Source organism: Callorhinchus milii, unplaced genomic scaffold, assembly GCF_018977255.1.
Source record: "Callorhinchus milii isolate IMCB2004 unplaced genomic scaffold, IMCB_Cmil_1.0 Scaffold46, whole genome shotgun sequence".
Taxonomy (NCBI): Eukaryota; Metazoa; Chordata; class Chondrichthyes; order Chimaeriformes; family Callorhinchidae; genus Callorhinchus; species Callorhinchus milii.
Window position 1 is genome coordinate 364,524 of NW_024704787.1, and position 24,007 is coordinate 388,530.

The 24,007-nt window shown below is 36.5% G+C and overlaps 1 protein-coding gene across 1 annotated transcript in view; it reads right to left on the reverse strand.

Annotated features, from left to right (window-relative positions):
- Window positions 1-24,007, reverse strand: part of kdm6a (lysine (K)-specific demethylase 6A) — a 143,165-nt gene that overhangs the window by 18,118 nt on the left and 101,040 nt on the right. Inside the window, 13 exon segments of the mRNA XM_007901685.2 lie at window positions 2,586-2,691; window positions 3,059-3,188; window positions 5,715-6,499; window positions 7,013-7,423; window positions 8,959-9,066; window positions 10,545-10,643; window positions 11,269-11,424; window positions 11,973-12,064; window positions 12,067-12,106; window positions 14,095-14,314; window positions 14,472-14,570; window positions 17,384-17,510; window positions 23,148-23,241. Of these exon segments, the coding sequence (XP_007899876.2) occupies window positions 2,586-2,691; window positions 3,059-3,188; window positions 5,715-6,499; window positions 7,013-7,423; window positions 8,959-9,066; window positions 10,545-10,643; window positions 11,269-11,424; window positions 11,973-12,064; window positions 12,067-12,106; window positions 14,095-14,314; window positions 14,472-14,570; window positions 17,384-17,510; window positions 23,148-23,241 (2,467 nt within the window).

A 24,007-nucleotide genomic window follows, 5' to 3' on the forward strand; every position in this document is an offset into this window, starting at 1 on the left:
CACACATTGAGTTTTTTTTTAGTAGTGTGGTGATGCTTATGTAGAATTTTTTCTCTTCTTCTCCCTCCTATATTCAAAAACACCAAGAAAGTGGAAAGATGGGCTTCCCCAAACTTTACTCAAACTGAAATTACACTAGGGACACTTATCTTAGCATACCCTAGGAAAGATGTACAAAGTAGAGATGGAAATATTTAAAGTAGCAGAGTTCAATCTTTGAAGTTAGCAGGTTTGTCACCAATGATTATTGAGTGAGTTATTCCAGAATGAACCTCTGGAGAGCTTGGATAATTTCACCCTGGACCCATATGAAATTTTATTCAAATTGATCTGGGGTTTTGAACATGAAGACCTTGTTCATATGAACATTAAACGTTTCAGTGATCATTTCCTGCAAAGTGAAGGCCATCAATAAGGAAACAACAGAACAACAAATGGAAATCTCATTCCTATAGCAATTTGATAAAAGATTTACAAAAATGTGCAGCTTCTCAACAAGTGTCACAGACCTCTGTTCTTCACGTCTCACAATTGCAGAGTGCAAATGCGGACACCCATACAAGAGGATACCAATTGGTTAGTTTTGATCGATACCATATTAGATAAAAGTTTACAACAGACATTTCTAACATTATGACTCACCCTCTCATATTTGGGTTTAGGCATACATCTAATTGACATTGAAATTCTTGATTCTAGTCGTTAATCATACTATTTGAAAATATTAATTGAGAATCAAAGAATAATGCAGACAACCGAGTTTAGAGGAGCTGTTTTAGTCTATGTTGAAATTAACTGTGGCCTAATTAATCAAAGTATTGAGGATGTACTTGGGCACTAATTTTTTTTCATTTAATGGAACACTCCAGACATGTATAGATGGAAGATTGTTTTAATATTATAAAATATGTCACCCCAACCCCCAAAAAAACTTTTAATGCATTTTCTTGGTGAACTTTAAGCTAGAAATGTACTTTAATGATGTTACAGAAATGACTTGATACTGTGATTCATGCGCTTAATCCATGTAACAAGCTGCACAACCATGACCTCATATAATTTCATTGTATGCACTGGAGTCCAAAAATAATCTGAAAAGCATGAAATCCATGCAGTATGATGACTTTGAAGTGCTTAGATAGTCATAATGAGGTAATCTGGCTCAAGGGAGAACCAATATTGTTGAACAAAGTACAGTTAGAGGTGAATTACTGCTGTGTGTATACTGCCAGGATCAAAGGTACCTGCTAGTTTCCAATACACCATTAAGGAATGTGATTCTCATCTCTCAAGGTTATATAGCATTAGGGCAAAGCTGGTCGTATATTGGAATAGTGTGAAGCTACATTTATACTACTACTGTATTTTACATAGATATGAATCTGCGAAGGTAAAAAACTGCATATACACCTTGTAGATGCAAACCACACTAGTTTTGAAACCACCTCCTCCAGGTGTTGTCAGTGGGGATCCAGCAAGACTGAAGTTGCAACATGGAGTATAAACAATTTTCCTCTGCATAGGTCAAATCGCTTCACTAGATGTTACAATACAGCATCACTAAAGCAAATAAAACACTGTAGGTGGTGAGGTACAGAACCTCCACTGTATTCACTGTTGATGGGCTGCTACAGAATTGGTGAGAACATGTCCTAGTCATGACTTTGGAAAGGTCTAGCACTGACTAACTTCAACCTTGTTTCTTATACAGTGAGAGTAAGAACACTCACCATTCAACCCAAATCCAAACTTGACTATTCATTGATCACCGTCTTTGACAGAACATTTCTTCTAGGTATATTTCAACACAACAGACTTTTTTTCCCAATGCTTGGCATCTGATAAAACAATTACTATAGTCCTGAAAAAAAAGTCCACTTTAACCTAAAGTCCATTAAAAAGTACTAAGGTTTAAGTCATTCCAATTTTCCAAAGAACAGGCAGAAGAAAAGCTTAGAATTCTAGCTTTATGAAACATTTGAACTTGCTTATTTCAAGGGTCATTGGAGTTTTAGTTTTCTCTAGTCCTAGAAAATGAAATTGATCCTGAAAGCTACTAGGAATAAAAAACAAATTACAAATACTGATGGGACATCAACAAGTAACCGACCTGTTAGAACTAATGTATACCTCACTCCCGCTTGGTTCCTAAAAAGTCATTTAAAATTTTCTGGAAACAATTACGTTCTCACTAAAAATTAAACGAGATGGCAAATTGGAGCACAGAGAACATGAAAAATTGTTGTCAAATGTACCTGATCTTAAATATCCTGTAAATAAGTGTTCATTAAAACTTGTAATTCTTACTTCAGTGAAGAGTGAAGCGCTTTATATGCACACCATATCATAAATATCCTGTAAAATCTTGTTATGATTTTACATTATTTTTACATTGAGGTTAATGCTGAAATAGAGTAGATTAATTCTAATGGGCTCTCTCTCCCCGATGGTAATCTAGACTAATTCCTACTGGCATCTGAAGGATTTCTAATGAAATGATGAATGGAGTTGTATAATGAGGTTTTATTCTATACGACATACTGTACTTTCATATTCTTTACTCTGCGAATGACAACAGTACCTACCTAATTTGAGAGCGCCAGCAAGGCCACGGATTACAGTAACAGGGTTGTTGGGATTCGTACAGAACTGATGAAGCGGAGGAAAGAAAGCATCACGTTTGTTCTCCAACTGTACAAAGGAAAACATTACTAAGTTTTAGAAATAACTAAATCTCAGAAGATGCATCTCTTGCACCACATTTTTATGTAACATTATTATTTTTGGTTCATAAACACATTGTTTGAACTTGCATAAAACATTTTTCAATAACTATAAAATAATACGCTTCAACTAGCCTCTCAACCCTATTTTATTTAATATAAACCAAATATAGTAGCTTCATATTCATTTAATTGCCTAGAACAGTAAGTAAACAGATATACATTTTACTTTTACATGAACCTTATGCAGTTTCAATTTATTCAATGACCTTAAAAACTAGTACAAAAATATAGAACTCATCTCATGTAGACACACATGAGCATAAGCTACTTACATAAATACTAGGTGTAGGAGGGTTTAGCTTGTCCTTTGGCAGCGGTGGGTAAGGTGGTGGTGCTGGTCGAGGAGGTGGACACTTGACGAGTAAAATGCTACTATTAGATAAACCATTTCTGCCCAGATTTCTGAAAGAAAGGCATTCTCTTTGTTATATTAGAGTTTTGTAGTCAAGTCCAATGCCCAGATTGAATCCATAATAACTTAGCTCAATCAATGATGACTAAAATTAAACAAATATAACCTCAATGATTTTATTATTGGCAATTTCCTCCCATTCATATCTCCTGGACATAAATTTGCTGGGGTAGCAGCGCTTTAAACCGTTTAAACCATTATCTGTGCTTAGGTTAGATATTGGAGATTTACACAGTAGCATTATTCTGTCGAATTATGATTGCATACAACTGTTGCCAAATTGTCTGCCTAAGTTTTATCTTGCTTCCTACAGAACCCTTCCCTCTATTTTCAATCGACTGAACATATCAGGAGCGGCGTTTACTTTCAACTCCATGCAGGAATTGTGAGCGCAGCAAATATTTGCTGGGCCAATCTATGGGAGTTATAATACAACAAGCAGTGTAGAGAGGAGGAACCCTGCAAAACAGTAAGTGTGGAGTTCAATAAGTCCAGTTTCCTTCTAACACTTCCCATTCGTCTTATCATCCACCAATGACTGCAAAAATGAAACAAAAACTACCAACAAATGTGAATTCTCAATTTTTGATTACTCAATGATGGGGAGAAAATTACAATAATTTTGTTAACTCCAAAATGGTCCAGGTTAGAATCCTTCACTTCAGGCTTCAGTACTGGAGGAATTTTGCAGGAAAGACTGGTTGATGTCACTTTTAGAAGCAATTCAATCTGATCATTTGCTATAGTACATATGAAAAAAATAACTGGTATCCATTTTGAAAATGAACTCATTTAGGAAACCCAATAGCAAATTATTTCACAACAGATAATTTTATAATTTGGTCACATAAACAAGTGCAACAACCAGATAATCTCTTTTGCTTTCATTGTATGCTGATATTCTGTTTACTGTACAAGAGCTTTAAAAAACAATGCATAATCTACTCAATTTGGTAAGTAATCGCAGGTGCAATAATATTCTAACTTCAAACTTTATCACAGTAAACAAAACCTCAAATTCAAGGAGTAGCTTTATTAGGGTAACAGTATTGCTAAATTATCAAAATAAATACTTAATATACACTCATAATTAAACATAAATGATTTTAAACTATTTCTGCCTAACTCATTTTCCTTTTCATTCTTGATATCTTTTTAAAACAAACGTTTACCCTTTTCAGTTTATTTGATCTTTTCTAACCTTAAATTTAGAACACTGCAGACTCACATGGGAGTATAAACACTGGCACCGAATGGTTGGGCCAAATGGCCTGTTTCGTGCTGTACATTCTTTTCAAAATTAAGTTGAAACACATCAACTTAACATTTTCTCCTATCTTTCACTATATTTTAGAAATGGAGACAACTTTCGAAGAATTTGTGCTTGATACGTAAAAATACTTTAAAAGCTAGACAATGCAATTGACATGATCATATCATGTTTTTCACGTGAAACCAAAACAGAGCATTGTCTGTGTCCTCAAGGGGTAATTGGTTCACACTAAGTGAGCTGATCTCAACATGAGCAATAGTTAGGCCACTACATTTGACCACAGGACTTAAATGTGACACAATCATGTCCAAAACATCTGTCAACTTTTCTTTCTTTCCAAAGAAAAACCTTACCAAACACATTTTCACAAAGACAACCAGAAGTATCACCAGTTTGAAACAAATCTCAAATAGCAACCAGATGATGCAAAAGTAGTCCAGCAACACCTATCCTCTATTACTAAGTAAAGTAACTAGTTGTTCAGATGTTTTAATTTTTTTGCTTGTGGGCATTTCCTGATTACTGAGGGAACCCTATAATGGACTGCAAAACCTGCATTTCTGGCCTGTAGGGTTAAACTAAACTGTAAACTCAACCAATCCAGAAAGAAAAATGTGGCAGTTAATGCAGTTGAAGGTAACAATCATTCTTGAAGGCAAGACAAAGACCCATGTTGAACAATAAAAATAACCATCCACGGAGGCAACAGAATCATATCATTTACATTACAGCTCTATCTACTCCCAAAGCCACAGCTATTAGCAGTGGCCCATAAAAACAAGGCTTCTAACATGTGAAGTATTTAATAGAGCATCAACATGGATTAACTTTTTTAATACTGATTATGTGCCCTTCCCTGGAAACTCTTATTGAAATGCATTTAAAGTTCATCATTAATAAACATAAAACCTGAAAACAATTCTGACTAAATTTTTATGAACAGTTTAATTTAAAAAAATTCTCCTGGAAAGATAATTGAAAGAGAAAAGAAAATGACGATAATCCACTAATCCAAGCATACCACAAATTCATTTGTGCCTCCAATGACATTCAATCCTGTAGTAAAATTGCATCAATATACCACCATTCACAATAAAACCAGTCAAAACATAACTGACTGTGCAGTCTCTAAATTAGTTATGTTATTATAAAACAAATCCACTGAAACACATTATGAAAACAATATATATTTATATATTAAAAAAATACAGCAACAACCGTCTCCTCTTTGATTTTGACTTACCTGCACGCCTTGAGCACTTCTCCTGAACTGGGGTATATAGAGATAGACGCTGAAGGTGTAAGCTGAGGACTTGATTTGTGGATAGTTAATGGATAATCTGTTTTACAGGGACTTTGAGAGTCCTCAACACCTTTTCCGTTTACTGTATGTCCCAGTCCACTTTGAGGGCTGTTAAGGCTGGTAACACTGTTAGCAGTAGTTTGTTCAGTGGATTTAGGAGATGGGGTTGCAGTAGAAACAACTGACGATGGTGAAGAGGCAACTGAATTCTCAGTCTTCGTGTGAACAGATGGATGGATATTGTTGACTTTATCACAAGACACAGAACCCCCATTATTACTGGGTTTCCCCATCAACAAGGCAGAGAGCTGAGGATTGTCTGAACTAAGTACACCTGGTGACTTGGACTCTCCGTGACTAGAACTTGAAACAGCATTTGCTATCGTTTGATGGACATGATTAGGAAGTCCCTCTACGCTGGCAGTGCTGTTAGGTGTCCCTCCAGAATGCCTGTTTGTTTCAGGCACTGATGATGCTTTTCCTGAAGGCTTGCTCTCTTTGGTTAAGGTAATGCCTTGTTGTCCACCTGAGGTAGCAGTGTAAGAGGAGAGGTGATTGAGAGCGGCCCCCTGTGTTGTTAGTGAATTGCTAGGCATGGCGGGATGTCCAACCTGATTCTGAATACCAGTGCCAGCTGACTGGAAATGCTGGGAAGGCCCAGTGGAAGAGAGAGGTCGTTCACCATTAGGACCTGCCGAATGTGAACTCTGACCTTTGTTCAGCCCCTGAAAGAGAAGTAGCAGCAAATGCTTATATTCACTAAATAAAATTCAACTTTCACTGCAGATGTTAGCAGCCTAGTAACTGTGTAGTTTAGGGAGTATGTAAACTACACCACTAAACTTATCTGCTCAATTAATTAAATATTTAGCCTCACAGACAGGTTGGTTACATTGTGACATTAAATTACTGTGTACAAGAAATAAAGCTTACCTCTGTAAATTAACACACACATCCATTTTGAACAATATTTAAAGTGATAATCAGCATCATCCACTCCAATCTGCATTTTATTCATAACATGGGACTGTAGAACATTTAATTCTAAATAACTACTGCTTACCAGCAAGACAACATTTGCAACATTAGATCATTCCTAAATTGTTATATACCACTCAAATCTTTTCTGGTTGTACACAAATCAGATCATATTTTCCTGCTTGGGCATCAATGTTACTTATAAATATTAACAAAACAATCATGTAATAAGGATTACGTCTGTTGAAGCAATTACTTACCTGAGTGGAGTTAACAAGTTGTTTTTTCCACGGCTCCTCTGCGCTGCTGGTCAGGTTTGTGCGGTTATGAGGTAGAGTTAGTGCGTTTTGCTGCAGGTAAGGCACATTTCCATTGCTTCCACTTCCTGTTACATGATTATTGCCTATAGAAATAGTGTCTGTATTACCCAGCATTCCCGTAGTGCTGCATGTTACTGGGCCTCTGGATGCTTCAGCAGGAAAAGGTCCATTTGCCATCAGCTGTCCAGGAGCAACAGGACGGATTCCAGACTGAACAATGCGATCAGGCACTCTGGTTAGAGCAACATGAGCCTGCTGACCAGAGGCAGAGTTTGTAGGCAGTGTTGATCCGAGTGTTGGCCCATTAGGAATTCCTGTAGGCCGTACCTGTGCAATTGTCGCCTGTCTCAACTGAATAAAACAGAACACCCCCACCCAGAAAAAAATTATTAAATTGTAACTTAAATTTTTCAACAGAGCCCATAATAATATAATATACAGGCTGGCTCTGTATCACAATATAATTCCTCATTAATTATAGTTATTTTCAGAATGACTTAATAGATTTAAGATTTTTTTCAAGAACACTGAAACTCTCTTCTTTAAAGTATATAAATATTCAAAGTTGTTTCAGGTCTGTGCCAAAAGCTTAACTGATCCTTTAGAAAGTGTAGGATGAGCTTCAAATTGCAACCGAAGACAGGCGTTGTAAATACAGCCTGTGCACAGCTGTAATTTACATGCTCTCAGTACTAGGTGGTAACGTAATAAATTAGCATTCAGACTGATGCAATAAGTGTGGCATCTTGCACAGAGTGGGAAAAAACATTTTTTTTTAACTTGAATCAAAGGTAATAGTTTGGCTGGCAAAATACAAAGTTAGCTTGAAGACAGATAGATCGGGTGCTTTGAAAATAATAAGTAAACCATGAAAAGGTATTGATTATTGCACCAAATCTTTACTAAACCTTGATTTTTGTTTATGGGCATTTGACTACCTGGAATAAATGTTCTTTTCGGACATGTTATCAGTCAGAGTGCAATTTTTCCAATGTCAGACCCATCTTTAAAATGTACAATAGAACCCAGAAAGGAAATAAGTCAAAAGTTAAAACAGCTTATTTGTTAAAATTAGAAGAGAGAATAGGGAATTACGAAATGGACAACCCAGGGAGTTTGAAATTGCCTAGGTATGCCAGTGTTGTAATATGAATCTTCTAATGAAGAAATTAATATAATTGTATCTTATTAACAGATATGCAAATTGCTTTAATTATAATATTGCTTTGGAATAGTTCAACACCTAGTTATATATGTCAACCCTATTATAATGGGATGTTTGAGTCCATAAAATTTTATACCACATTAAAGCAGGTTTATGAACATTTTTTGTTTTCCCTTGTGTTCTCACGTAGCTGCTGACTTTGCATGCGACTGCTTCCTACACATGCTCGTAGTGTCCAGGTGGTCAGCCACTCTAACTTCTAGCACTGGAAATGCTCATGAGTAGCCAGCTACCTGCATGTCTGCGCACATGCACAGGAAAGTGGCCCAAAACATACCATCCTTCCAGTAGCAGGAGAACTTGCACTCCAATGAGGAGTTTTATAACAGGTTGTCCTGTAAATATATATATTATATAAAATATATTTTAGGGCAATATATTGAGTAAGGTACTATTCATTTTCACAGCCTATTCTACATGTTCCAGTCTTTATAGCAATTGGCCTTCTGGACCATAGCAAATACAACCTTCCTGCCCCACAAACACATAAGTAATGTGGAAGTTCAAAAGCCACCTGAATTGCAAACTCTTTCCTCCCTACCCTCAAGATTTTTGGGGGCAGTTGCTACAATTTCATGTGGACCCTTCAACACAACACAGATTGAGAATGAAATTCAAACCTTTACGTCCCTGCTTCATGGCATTTATTATTCTCCCTCACCTGCTGCTGGTGCTGTCGCATTGAGACAAACTGTTCCTCAAGCTGTTCCAGCATCTGCAGCTGAAGCTGATTCAGGTTCTTCCGGTTTGCACGCAACTGCTCCAAGAGCTGCAAACAAAAAACAAGCGTTTTTTTATTGGAGGGCTTTGTGAAAGCCAAGACTAGCATCACTATTCAATCCAATGTAGCTAGTCTTGCTGAACTGGTAGTACAACATCAGTATTTGATTGATTTGATTTTTTTTTGAGAAGCCAAGCAGTATACAATTTCTACCAAACAAATTACTACAACCTATAATTTAGAAAACCAGCAATATTTAAATAGTCTAAGACTACCTTTGATTACTGAACAGTAGCAAAAATCAGATTTGTTTTCTGTAATACTGACTCATTAAACTACCTAAAACCGATGCATACCTCAAAAATGTAATGAAAAAAAGTCAGACAATCCTGGAATACAAAATTGTACTCACCTTTAGAAAGCAATCCTCACGTTTTCACTGAGTGGTTACCTCCTACATGATCACAGCTCTGGCCACCCTTCTAACATTAGGTAAAATGCCATGACTTTCCTAAAAAGGTGCTCAATACATTGCTTAGTTTCTCAGTGCCATCTAAATTTGTGGGAGCTCTTCCAAATCAATGCATCTCCAAGAGAGTGTTTCACAGCATTATAAGCATTTTCCAGTTGCAACACAGCTATTAGTTAAGCGTCTCTAAACAACAATTCAATTGGAGGATAAAAACTTATGCTGGACTCCCAGCAAGTTAAGTTTGGATTGATGTGAAGCAGCAATAAGTAAAAATGAGCAGGATACTGGCTACACTGCCAAATAGGCTGATTTCAGATCTTAGGCTGTACAATGTTCTGGCCAGGCCAGACCTTGATTAATGCATACATTTCTGGCCAGCTGGGATAAGCTGTTTAACTCTCAAAGCAATGTCTTAGAGGGGACTGTATAGAGGCACATATGATGCTTAGCGGGATAGCAAATGTAAATTCTAAACAACCATTTCAAATAATCAAGAAAGCAAGTCAAGAGGGCACAAGTTCAAAGCTGTGTTTATGTTTATGACAACAAGAATTATTTATGCATACGGAGGGTAATCAACAGTTGACAGATTACCAGAATAGGTGATTAAAGCCAGCACACAGGACTCATTTAAGAAACAGCTTGATTCTATCATGGGGAACTAAACACACACAATTTTAGCTTGTGGTGCCTTGTAACAGGCTTTCCCTTAAAAATGAAACAATTTCAAGTACTTTTGGTCACAAGAGATTAAAACATAAAGGGAAGAATTGTCTAAACCCAATTTTCCCACAAAGGTATGTTTAGGAAATACCGTACATAAAATAAAGCATTCTCAACAGTAAGAATAATTATTCTTAGAGAAGAGTAACGTTAGAAATGAGAAAAGGAGGAAATCCAGTATTACTTCCACTCCACGCATGGTATTACAATTTTTAAAAGAATTTCCAGTGTCTGTTTGCATTTAATACATTGCAATGACACATGCCTGGCCTGTATCTATCCAAGAGTGGCTGTGTATTTGGGAATCCAAAAGTATAATGAAACCACAAACCTGTAATTTCTGAGGGGTCAGGTACCATGAAGGAACCTGCTGTTGTACTGGATGGTGTGGTGCTGTGTGACCACCAGACCAGACATCTGGAGCATTTAGCTAAAAGTGTAAAAGGAAGGAAAAAATAATATCTGGTCATCATGGCCACCAAAACAGTAAGCACTTAATAGGATCTCTATATTAATATATATGCTTATTGATATTTATACACTATCTTTGAATACACAAATGATCCACATAGATATAAATATACCAAGCTTATTGTTTTGTTTGGGTCAACAGACAAAATATCTGATGGTTTACAAATTTAACCCCCAAAGATTACTGTACTATTTTCCATCTTCAGGGATGACTCTTAAAAGGCAATACTTTCAGCATCTTATTCAAGAATATTTGCCAGCTGAATGTTTTGGCAAGGATTAATAAAGATAAAGAGTGAGGAAATAAGATCATTACAAAGAGCTTACATCCCCCCAATGTTTAGAATTATATAATGGAATAATTTCTTTCATATTAGTTATGAAACTAATCAAAAATTGCACATTTTTAAATTTGAAAGCTGTACAATTAATTAGCACAATGCACACAACTATTCAACATTTTGCAAATCCCAAAAGCGTTTCAAGAATAATGCCATCAAATCAATTTTGCTTTAAATGCTCAAATAATTCTGCAGTCCTCAAAAGGTTATGATACAATACAGCCAAGCCAACTGAATTACTACCTTAGTAGGACTGGACATCCTTTTCCTTTTAGCAGGATTGGATAGGTCATCTAGTTGGTTAGAAGGAACCATATGTAGTGGTAAGGACTGTTGTGCCGTCTGTTGCTGACTGAGACCTACTAAAGGTTCATTACTGTGATGGTGAGGTTTACAGGCCTATATACAAAAGAAGAGCATTGCAAATAAAATCTTGGCGTAACACTTGTGTGCTCTAAAGCTTCTCTCCTTTTCTGCTTCTGCTTTCCCCATTGTTTTTTTCTTGTTCAATACTAATTACAGAAGATGTATTTCTCACCAGCTGAACACAAGTGCTGTTTGGACTCATTTCTGATACCCATTTTGTCAGAATTGAGTACCAAATAAGAAATTCCAACCAGTTCTGGGCAACAGTAATTATGATCATCTAGAAAAACAGCTTTATGTATAAATAGTGCAAAGTATTGTACATAGTTGGATGATTCAACATTCACTTTCCAATAGCCTAAGAAATCACCAATTTTGACTTCAATGGCTTTAAAACAGTTTGGTAGATATTCTTAGCCCCAATCAGTTGTAATCCATTGAACATATTTCTTCAAATCCTACCACTGATGAGGTTTTATGCAGTTACTGCTTTTGTGTGTTCATGTATTAGCCACTAAACGTACCTTTAAAACTATAAAGCTAAAATGCTTAAGTACAATTGAGGTACAAATAATTTTCACCTGCTGAGCTGAATTCATGGCACCCTGCCTGGAGGTAAGTTCTGCTGGGATTGGTAGGCTCCATGCCTCCTCAATACTGGGAAGCATTTTGGTTTACTTTGTAGGCTACCTTGTGGAAGGTTGCACAACTGGGCCTGTAAAAAGTATGTGATGTGATTATGTAAATGAAAGCTAACTGATCAGTCACACAAACCACCTCATTGCTCAACAATCATGTAACACTTGTGGCTTTATGATCACACTAAAATGCAGTTTTTCCTTTTAGAGGCAATTTAACTTGTGAGAACATAATTATGTGAAATTGTTAGCAAGCTGTCCAGGTATATTTATTTGCTCTATGTGTAGGGATAGAAAACAAAATCAAGATTGCTTTTCAGTTTAGTCAAATTTGATAGATATATGATCTGAATTTAATATGTACTTCCACCCCGCAATATTCCAGGACTTTACAGTGATTGAAACCCCTGATGTTCATGAATTTTCTTGCAAAGGACTCTCTTTCTAAAAATAATTATATTCAATTTACTTAAACGTTCAATTCAAGTATCTATAAAAGATGCAGTTTCCTTTTTGTTGACTTCTAGAAGAATTTTCAAAAAAGTGGATTTCAGTATTTGTAAGCAGCAACCAATTTAAATGCTTAAGATTTGTATTATATTTCTTAGTTCAATGTGCATTCTGCAACAAGGTTCCATTTTGGTAAGACGACCATCAACAAAAACAAGATTTATAAAAAGAGCTCTGTTACTATCATTTTCCACTTCTACCTCTCAGATCATTCATAACAACATCAACTACCAATACAGAGAAAATCATGACCAGCACTATACTATTATCCAGGCAGGAAAGCAAGGGCACATTTGGGCAGTGTTGGAGGTTGGGAGGGCTAAGAAAAACAGAGCACGGCAAAAAAAATCATGAAGTGGATGAAACAAACTTCTCTCATCACAAACAGTTTATATGAGAAAAATACTTTCTTTGTTCTCCACAAAAAAAGTTCTTGTCCAGGGACATGTTGCACGTGTGTGTTTTTGTTCTATAAAATTCACTCTCTGCAACAGACCATGGCAGTACCATGTTTGATCCTGGTCTGCATTGTTTATTCAGCTGAGCTCAGCTGGTATGTGCCATATGGTCAAATAGTCTTTAACATGCCTAATGGCTGCTAGGCAGATACCCAGAGCACTTGATGTCATATTTTCAGGAGAGGAGAAAAAGTAATTTAATCTAAAATGAATTTCATACTTATGATATTTTGTTTAACAAACTATATTTTGCCTCAACCTGATAATTTGGTCGAACATTCAGTTGTTACTCCGTGCTGTTGCAGCACAAATGGTGAACTTTTAAAGTAAGTCTTTTTGCATTGAACTAGTTAGGTTAAAAATTGATAATGATATATAAAAGCACAGATGGAAGAGGCCAGAAGGAAAAAAGTTCTATGTACATCTAAGAAAGATAATGTTTGTTTTCCATGTTTGTACAGAGATACTGGTATAAAATTAGCTAGAAGACCTTCCTCAGACTATGAAGTCAAACAAAGTAGGATACTGTAGCTTTTACAAGAGAATTCAATGTCATTTGTACTGAAAGGGTGAATGTACAATTATTGTTGTAGACAGGTAGGACTTAAAGAAAAAGCAGAATAGCTTTGCACTAAGATACCATATAGCAGGTAATTTTCGACAGAGAATTTAATAGACCACTTTTCAGCAGTTTGGTCAAAAAGAACCAAATAAAATTCTCCTACCAGATATCAAGCAATTGAAAGCAAATGTCTGCTTTCTTCAAATTGCTATCTATGAATCTGATGCAATCTTAAAAATATAAATACCCGTGTTGATACTACCTGCTATGCGGTACTGCATAAAGCTAATTTGGATTCTAAATTCTTTTACTGCTAAATAATTTTCATCTCAAAAGCATAATAAAAGCAGAAGAACCCCATCACAATGAACCCACCCAAATTGCCCATTCAACTTGTATTTTTATCTGCTGGCATAGTTTCCAGCAAACTACCTGACTGCCAGTTCAAACTACATTTAAAAATAAGTCAATAGAAGCACTCGCAGTTGTCTTGATGGCTTATACGTAGTTAAATACCACACCCAAACCGGTTTACCTGTAAGTACTTTATCCTTGCTGTGAGTGCAGAGGTATTACTACAATTTTTGCTCCTAGTTGCATTTATGTAACATTTAATTGCATCTTGAGGTTGATTGCAGGATTCATAAAGAGTTCCCAGGTCCATCCAGGCTGCAGCGTGTCCGTGGTCTAACTGTACAGCACAGATATAGGCTTGTAACGCATCCATTGGCTGGTTCTGTTGCTGATACAACACCCTGAGTCAGATAAAGTAAATATAGAAAGATCATACATTGAAACAATACAAAGAATGGGAAATTGGATCAAATATACACATAATGAAACGGCAAACTAATATTGTAAGAACTACTTTGTTTCTGTATTGCCTACTTTTAAGCAACTGGCATTTCTTACCCTATTGAACACCATGTATCAGCACTCGCTTCTGATTTATCAATGGAATGCCTGTATGATAAAAAGGCATCCTGAACTTTGCCAATACTTGAATAGCACCTGTAAGGAAGATACCAATTTTAATTCATAATCTGTCTAGAAAATGGATACATTCAACTAGCTAATCAATGTAAAGCTCCAGGTATTACAGAAAATAAACAAAACACATGGAATGGTAGTTTTATGCAAGCAGACATTTCTTGCTCTACACTCTCTTAAAGCAGGTTGCATCAAAACTAATGCTTACACGTTATTCATAGTAAAACACAATTGGGAGTGTGAAACATAAAGAAAATGGCAAATGATTTTCTTAAAAGGTACGTGGCAGATATGAAAACTATATAATCATTTCTAATGTACACAATAGATCAAAATAGGTAAAATAACAAAAATACTTACTGTAGATATCACCTGTCTCACTCTATGAATACCATTTGAACTTCCATAAATGAATAGGCCAGACAACTCTATTTGAGGGGTGCCAATGAAACTACACTCCAAGATTATGATGGTATGATGCTATTATTTATCATTTTGTTGTATCCCACTGCTGATTATTTTATAGAGCTTTTGAAAATGTAATGCATTTTTGATCAGTGGATTCAGAAGTGATACAACAAGGAAGTAAAGCCACACCAAAAATGAGGAAGTTCTAAACTGTGCCAGGTCATAGGATTAAGAAACAAGAAACTTTATATGTGAAGGTTGTACTACATTTACATTTTGGAGTCCTGTAGCTTAGTGGTTAGAGCACTCGCCTCGCAAGCTAGAGGATCTGGGTTTGATTCCCGTGCAGGGCAAAACGTTGGGCAAGTTTCCTTACTCTACATGCCTCTGTTTACCTAGCAGTTGTTAATCGATTGGCGGATCACTTTTCCGGGGGTAACAATCCCTTCAAAAAAATAAAAAAATAATAATTTGTTCACTCAATCCACTACTGTTTGTGGGACACTGTTGTGGGCAATTAGTTGCTGCGATTCTTCCACAAAATATACAGTCAATTAATTTATTTTACAGTATATTCTGTGAAGCGCTTTGAGACGTCTCGAAGAAGTCATAAGGCGCTATATCAAAAGCAAGTATTATTATTATTTAAAGAATTAGAAACACTACATCCAAAGGTGTACAACACATTTTCTCATATTTATTTTCCATATGGTGGCATCGTACTGCCATCTGGGTGATACAGATTCTCCCGCGTGCATACCTTCAAGGAAAATTCACACCAGTAGCACCACCTGAGCTGATACAAATGTGCTAATAGGGCACAGATTCAGAGTTTTGAAGGGCAAATTCAGAAACTAGACCAGTGGTTTAAAAACGTTGCTCAATTGTTTTTTTCAATGTATTGCAAAATAGTACACACTTCAAAATTGAATCATTAGCTATTACACCCAAATCTTAGAATTTCAAGTGACCATTTATGCCTGCCTATCTTATATCCAATCTGTAAATTATATTACAGTTCTCTGATTGAGCCTTTATACTAAAATACACCTCTTACTACAAACATTCTGCCCATTTTCTACATTTAATAATTCTAGTTTTATCCTTCCCTCCAAAAATAGATATGATACACAGATTCTCAAACTTACAACAAACTTTGTAAAAACATTCATTATATAGGAGTCTAGTCATTGATTCGAGCAAAAATGAAAGGCATCAAAATACAGAACCCATTACATGCGAGGGGTGAGAAACTTTCTTGGGAACACAAAAACAGCAGGCATTGTTTGGGATGTTTCATACCTCCAATATAGAGGGAATATGCCAAACATTGTTTCACAGGCAGAAATGAAGCATAGAGCTTTAGTACTAATACTCCATGCTGACTTGTAACTGATGATGAATGAAGTGCAATTAACAGCAGGTGTTGTACTACAGTAAAACTCAAAATTAGTTGTATCAATCCTTCGATAACATTTAGTATGACTTAAGCGAAGCTGCAGGTAAATTTTTATAAAATCTGATTTAATCAATAATCTACATTACGCATACATAATTCAATGCAGCCGGTAAGTATGCACGGGGTACTTCGGCACTGCAGCCGGTAAGTGTGCATGCGGTGATGAGCAAGACAATTCCCAGGATTCAATGTCTTGACATGGCGCCGCATGCACACTTACCGGCAAGTGTTGGAATCGCAGAAAATATTTCCCCCGATTCAATGTAGCCAGTCAGTGCAGGAATGATGGAGGATAGGGGAGTGGTATTACAAGTTAGGAGATGATTCAATACCATCGGTCAAAGAAATCAAAATGGTTTAATGGGAACTAAATGGGACTTGGGTGGATGTACGATTTAGGTGCTATACAAATGTAATGTTTTGCTGTTGTTGTGAAGCGATTATACGATTTATAAAGGTAAGACTTATGTGAGTTTCACTATATTAGGATAAATGCAATAAATTCTTGTGATGGGAGGTATTCTAATAATGACCTTCAAGACAACAACTGGCATTTTTGCCATTTCTCTGAAAGGCCTTGGACCCAGACTCTGAAATAGATCGGTCAATTTCATCCAGTTCAATTTTACAGGGTGACCAAAAAGTCGTGATAACTACCCTATTATCTAAAAAAAAGTCATAATCTTTAAGATTTATTAGACATTGTAATCGTATCACTACTCTTTGGTCACCCTGCATTAACAGATTTGGACTGTACCCAGTTTAGGAGATTGTTTTCTCTGCAGCCTGCCAATAGAGACTAATTGCCTATCATCTCAGCTGCATGTGATGTGATAATGCAGAAAAGTGCAACAATGAGAGGCTTCAATAGAAATATTAGATGCTGTAAGAGTGTTAGTATAAAAATTTAGTGTGAAATAATGCATTAGAAAATCAGCAGTGGGTTTCAACTAACTTCTTTACTTACCTGCCAAGAAAGTACCAGGATTGGCCAGAATTGGGATCTGCCTCGAGAGACTTCTGGAGACACTGAATAGCGTAGTTTTCTTTAGTTGTTTTGTCTCCTAGTTGCTCCACTGTGTGATGCATCCAGCCTGCATTAAATGTAATTAGGTATACTAATTAAATTACAACATCTTACCACAGTTATAAAAAATTCAGCATGTTTTCTGCTTAGCTCAGCACAAAGCATAGTTTTTAAATGCAAGATGTAATTGTTTTTAAAAAGTAAAAAATGTTTCTCAGTAACTCGTTTAAGGTATGAACATATAAACCCATTCAGATAATTGACCGAATTTTTGAATGCAATGTTTCTGTTGCAAAGAGGAAATTGTTTTAAAAATCAGTCCACCGCGTCTTCTGCAGAATTTTTGAAAATCAAATCAAATGATCAAGATTAGTACTAGTAAGGCCTGTACATTGCTGCTCTGTGGAAGGTTAATAATACAGAAATCTCAAGGTGCCAAATGCATTCAACAAAAGAATGAAAATTTTAGTATTCCAAAAATCACCCAATTTAGAGGAATGATACCGAGTGCCTTAAATGCAGAAAAGTTGCAAAATCACAAGAGAACGAGGCTAAATATATCTGTGGCTTTAAGCTGTTGTTGATCATGAAATATGTGAAAGTTAAAATACTATGGAGGTGTAATTTATAAACAGTCATTTTCAACATAGTGAAATGGATTTTTTTCAAATACTGAGGAAATATCTAAATACATTTTAACTACCAATGTTTAATATAGTTATAACCATCAGTGCAATAATCTACAAAGAAACCAGTGTTTATTAACAACAACAAGATTACATTTGTATAGTGCCTTTCAGACCCAAGCTGGGGTCAAGGGGGAGAAGGGAGGGGAGGGGAAGGGGGGTGGCCGATGGCATGGTCGAAGAGGAGGGTCTTGAGGCGGGACTTGAAGGAGGCTAAGGAAGGGGTGAGGCGGACTGATTGGGGGATGGAATTTCAGAGGTTGGGGGCAGAGTGGCTGAAGGCTCTTCCGCCAATGGTGGGGCGGGGGACTGGATCAGGCCGGTGCCGGCTGAGTGGAGGGAACGGATGGGTTGGTAGGGGGTTAGGAGGTCGCAGAGTTAGGGTGGGGAAAGGCCATGGAGTGCTTTGTAGGTGAGGACCAGGATCTTGAACTGGATCCTCTGAAGGAGAGGGAACCAATGGAGTCGGGCGACAATGGGGGAGATGGGGTCACAGAGTTTGGTGCGGGAGAGGACACGGGCTGCAGAGTTCTGGATTATCTGCAGCCTGTGGAGGGAGGAGTTGGGAAGGCTGACAAGCAGAGGGTTTGCATAGTCGAGCCTGGAGGTGATGAAGGCATGAACAAGAGTTTCTGGGCCTGAGGGGTGAGGTAGTGGCGGAGTCGGGCGATGTTACGGAGGTGAGGGAACGGAGAGCGGGTCATGACTTGGATGTGGGGAAGAAAACACAGTTGAGGGTCGAACAAGACACCTAGGTTCCTGACTGGTTTGGTGAGTTGAAGTGTACAACCATGGAGGTTGATGTTGCCAGAACCTGAGGTGCAGAGGCACTGACGTGAGTCAATCAGGAGGGCCTCAGTCTTGTTCACATTCAACTGTAGGAAATTTTGCCCTCATCCAGGACTTATTAACACAGAGTACTAAGATAAACAAAATGATTGAGTTTAAAACAAGCGTTCAGGGAAGCACCTACAGTTTGCACAAAGAAGTTTATATATTTAACCTATGGTTATGTATTTAACCAAATTTCACAAAATCTGCTTAAACACATAACCATGCCGTGGAATATATCATCAAATGAGAAAACGACCTATTATAATACAAATCTAGTAAAGAATTAATTCTGGAAATCACAAAGCATTTATTTTGAAGTTGAGTTATCTAACTCTGAACTGACAGGTTGATTTAAAGTTTTATAATTGTTCTTTTCCTTTCAGTGACTGCTGTAACTGAGCAGCCATGACAGCACAAGTGTTCACTAGCATTTTCTGAAGACTACATTGCCAATTGGCAACATGCCAAAGGCCCGCAATACCAGCATATTAATCTTCTCCCAGGTTTACTGGTACCCAATACATCAGGTTCCTGGTACATTTTTTTTATAAGAATTAAATTAAGAGAATGAAACCATTGTGGGGGTGAACATTCAGCGATTCCTCTCATGACCACTAACTCTAAACAATGGAGGGGGAAGAATAGGACAAAACCTATGAAAGGAAGGCAGCAAGGGCCTGAATTATTCCCGAGGCAATCTCAAGTCAGCTACGAAAAAGCATGATCAGAAATCTATGATTTTAGGAATTTTTTGAAGGTAGGGAGAGTGCATTAATGAGTAACAGCCTTGATTAAATGAGAAGTTCAAAGTAGTCACACCAGAAATTGAGGAAAATAAGTTATAAAATAATTACTTAAAGTTTGAAACTTGTTTCAATAATAATATCTGGACTTTCTTCTGAGCTAGACTGCTTCAATTAAATCTGCTATGGAGAGAAGCATCTTAAAGGGGTTTCATTGCATTTACCACATCTGCAAACCGATGAAACAGATAGTAATAGCCTTATGTGAGCATGATATAGAAGCAATGATTTTACATATCAGGATAATGTTGTTTTACTTTACTTCTAGTGGGAGTACTTAGAACAAAATATACTCCCTCTAGACTTCACTCCCCCTTTAATAGCAGTAAATTTATTTGGGAGGGGGAGAGGGGAAGGAATAACTGTGATACATTTTACAATGTGGTCCAGACTTCCTTTTCTCTATAATTTTATTTAAATTAGTTGGCTCTTTCTGAAGTGTATTTCAGAAAGCTGTTACACAATGATCCATTAAGAGCTCCATCTACAACCATCACCATTATATTATATGAAAACAGCACATAAATGCTAAAAGAAAACTAGGAGCATAGCACTTGGCGACCTGCTAACCCTGGTACAAAGCTGGTAAAGAAAATGTTTCACTTGCTTCAGGCTTTACGCAAGTATCCCCAATACTATTTTTTGAAGTCTGTGAACATTGAAACATTTGCACATAATCATTACAATGGACTCTTTCCTTGCAAATATACTTCTACTGTTTTGACCTTATGCCACTTTTACATAATTAGTTTCTAACTGGAGCCAATTAGTATTGGAAAATGCCGTATTTTTCGAGTTCTAGCTTTGTCAAGACTGAAATATTTGAACTGCATCTCCCATTATCTCTATTTACAGGAGATCCGATTCAATAATGTGGATTTATGGAGTCAGATGAAGTAGACCCACCAATGTTGCCATGCACCAGCTTTAATTTGACTTTATTTTAAGTATTGCAAATTTGTCAAGTTGTTTGCTCATGCACTAACCTCCATTAGAATTTTTTTTGCCTTCTGGAGGCAAATAGTGATGACCAAATCCCCAAAATGCCATAAGCAAAAGCTTATGTCATTTGAGATCCTAAAATAAATTGAAATTGCAATTTGCACAAACTCAAATGTCTTAATGTCATTGTGATACTTATGCAAAGACATCAGTATCCATGACAATGTAATTTGTGAAGTCCTATAGCTCAATAGTTTCCATGGAACATGCACCTCTGTTTACCTAGCAGTAAATAGGAACCCGGTTGTTAGTCGATTGGCAGATCGCTTTTCCTTAAGAAAATAATTTAAACTGTTCACTCAATCCACTGTTTGTGGGACACTGCTGTGCGCAATTGACTGTCGCGTTTCGCCCACAAAATATACAGTCAATTCACTTTACAGTATATTCTGTGAAGCGCTTTGAGAAGTCTTGAAAACGTGATAAGGCGCTTTATCAAATGCAAGAATTATTATTTGCTGCAAGTGATCTCTGCTGACCCAGGGTGTGTACAAACACAGGTCCATGTTTGCAGAAGACCATGGCATCGCAAAAGAAAAGTAATGTCATTGTAAAAGGGCCATTTAAACCTTCTCACAGCTATTGAAAGCGAAGGGAGCAATTTCAACATATAACCAGTCTAGAAGTTGTCTGAGGTTGAATGAAAGTCTTCCTCCTCAAAGGGGGTACATTCAATTTTGCAGGAAAAAGTAATCTCTGCCGATTTTAAAGTGAAAAAACATTTATAGAATTACAGTGGAAACCCACCTTGAGGTAATTCCACCAATGTGGTCAACTCACTAATGTTGTCTTTTTTATTTGAACATATTATATAGTACTGTACAGTAATGCAAACTCACTAGTGAAGTCAACCTTTTAATATGTTCAAAATCCCTGTCTGTTTACTGGCCTCAGTGAAATTTCACTGTAAAAGCATAATCATTTCATACATTTATATATTGCAGTTTAAAATCATTTCCCAAGCTAAAGCCACAAACAACTACTTTCCGCACAAAGCAATTAAAACCTCAGGTGGGTAAGAGCAACCAGACAAAATGCTTCCTAAGTTTCTTTGGAAGAAGCAACTTAAATAGGAAATCAACATTTTTAGCACTTGTGGCGAGAAGCCAACAATGAAATTACCATAGCAACCAGGCCAGGATGGTCAGTCAAACAACTCCAAAAGTAAAGTGAATGGATTTATGACAGGACACCACACTGGTGCAATTAGCTTCCAGCTAATAGAAATTGTAGTCAATCTACAAGTTGCCCAAAGAAACTTGGTATGTGCTAGTGACACTTTTAAACAAGTCACTGATTTTTTGCTTTCGGTCTGGAAACTAAAATTTAAGCCAAATAATAAAAAAAAACTTGATGATCATTTGGCCAGTATTGAAGTTAAAGAAACTTAATGTTAATGTTGGTGTTAAAAGCATACATAATACATTAACATTTACTTTTCACAAATTTGATTAACATTTAACATAGAAATAAGTATTTTTTTACTCAATATTCATTGAATTACCACACCAAAATTGAATTAAGTATTGTATAGTTATGGTCATAATCAATCAAAAGTTGTTACATGAAGGATTATTATTGCAGAAAACCCAACAATCTCCCATATATTATATATATATATACACACACACACACACATTTCTTATTAACATGAAGGATTCAAATTATATAAATTAGATTCCAAAGTAATTTGTTCAATTGTAAATATCACCACCAATTTTTAAATCTAGATCCAAATAAATAATGACAAGAAAGCTTAAAAGAAAATAAATACTCAATTCAAAAATTAAGAAAAGTACAACTACCCAAAAGTAAACACTCATTCAGTTTCTCTTAAGCTATATAACTGATAGGTGTAGTTGAGCTGTATCATTTTATAGATCACCTCACAGTAATGCAAAGGCTGCGGAACAGTACAGATATGGTCACATAGAGGCCTAGCAAAAGGGTTACAAAAGGGCATAGACTTTTTCAGTTAATGACAAATAAGTATTATTTTGTGCAACATAACGATAGATTTGTCAGATAATAATTTATAGCTAACACTTGTCAACATCTTAAATGTTGGTTTTAATACAATCTTAATTTCTATTAGCATAGTACGGTTTCAATGGAATTCGTTGGATTGTGTACAATGCAGCCCCAAATTTAACAGACACATTTCTGTTAAATTCTTGAAGTCTGAAAATGCTGGTTGCAAACTGAAAGATTCTTAAAAGACACGTTTATATTTGCAAGTCATATTACAACATTTATTTTATATCATTAACAAATAATCAAAGCTTAAGTTACTAAGAGTGTGAACAGTTATATAACATGCATCAGAAATTTAGAAAATTAAAAATTGAAGAGTTTTTTAAAAAAAGTAGCAACACTTACCTAACTGCTGCAGTACATTTGCTTTCACTTGTGTGGAAATATTCTCCGTCTGCAAAAGCTGCTCGTAGGCTTCCTTAGCAGCACGATACTTTCTCTGTAGTGACAGGGGGAGAGAAAAAAAACTGAAACAACTCTAAAGCTCTTGGCAAATAAAACTTTTACAGCTTTGTTTCTGGAAATTGCAATCACACAGATGAACCAGGAGTGGAAGGTGCTTTCAAAACATGTTGTCACAAAGAGACCAAGGAAATGACAACATCAATTGCACAGACATGAGAGGTAGGGTCCCACACAAAACATGGAATAAAGGAGGGAACTCTTGTGGGCAAAGCAGGATTTCACAACATATTTATGACCCATCATTGTGCTCTGCAACAAACACGATAGAGCATGAGCCAGTGGTTACAATAACAGATGCCACAAGTCTTGTCCAACTAAGTTAAATTATTCCTGGTTATTCAATTCACACAACATTTTCAAAAAAGATATAAACAAGTAGCAAATATCCGTAATTGATACCAACCCACCACTACAGCTTGGGAACACACTATTTGTTTATTGATACGTTATATAATGGAAATTGTGTAGCAGCTCACAGTAGTCTAGAGATGGCACCAGACAAAAATAAGGCATTTCCCTGAAGATGAAAAGGAATCGGATGGTGTATATCCAACCATAACAGGGACCCATTAAAACTGCACAGCAAACACTAACATTCCTACAACAAAATTTGCCTCAAGCTGTGCGTTTTATTTTTTATAGACATGACTGGAAGCAACAACCATTCTCTTCTTTTTCAGCCCTCCTTTCATAAAATGGGGCATCTTTTCCAAGGTGATCCCAAAGCAATATTGAAAAAA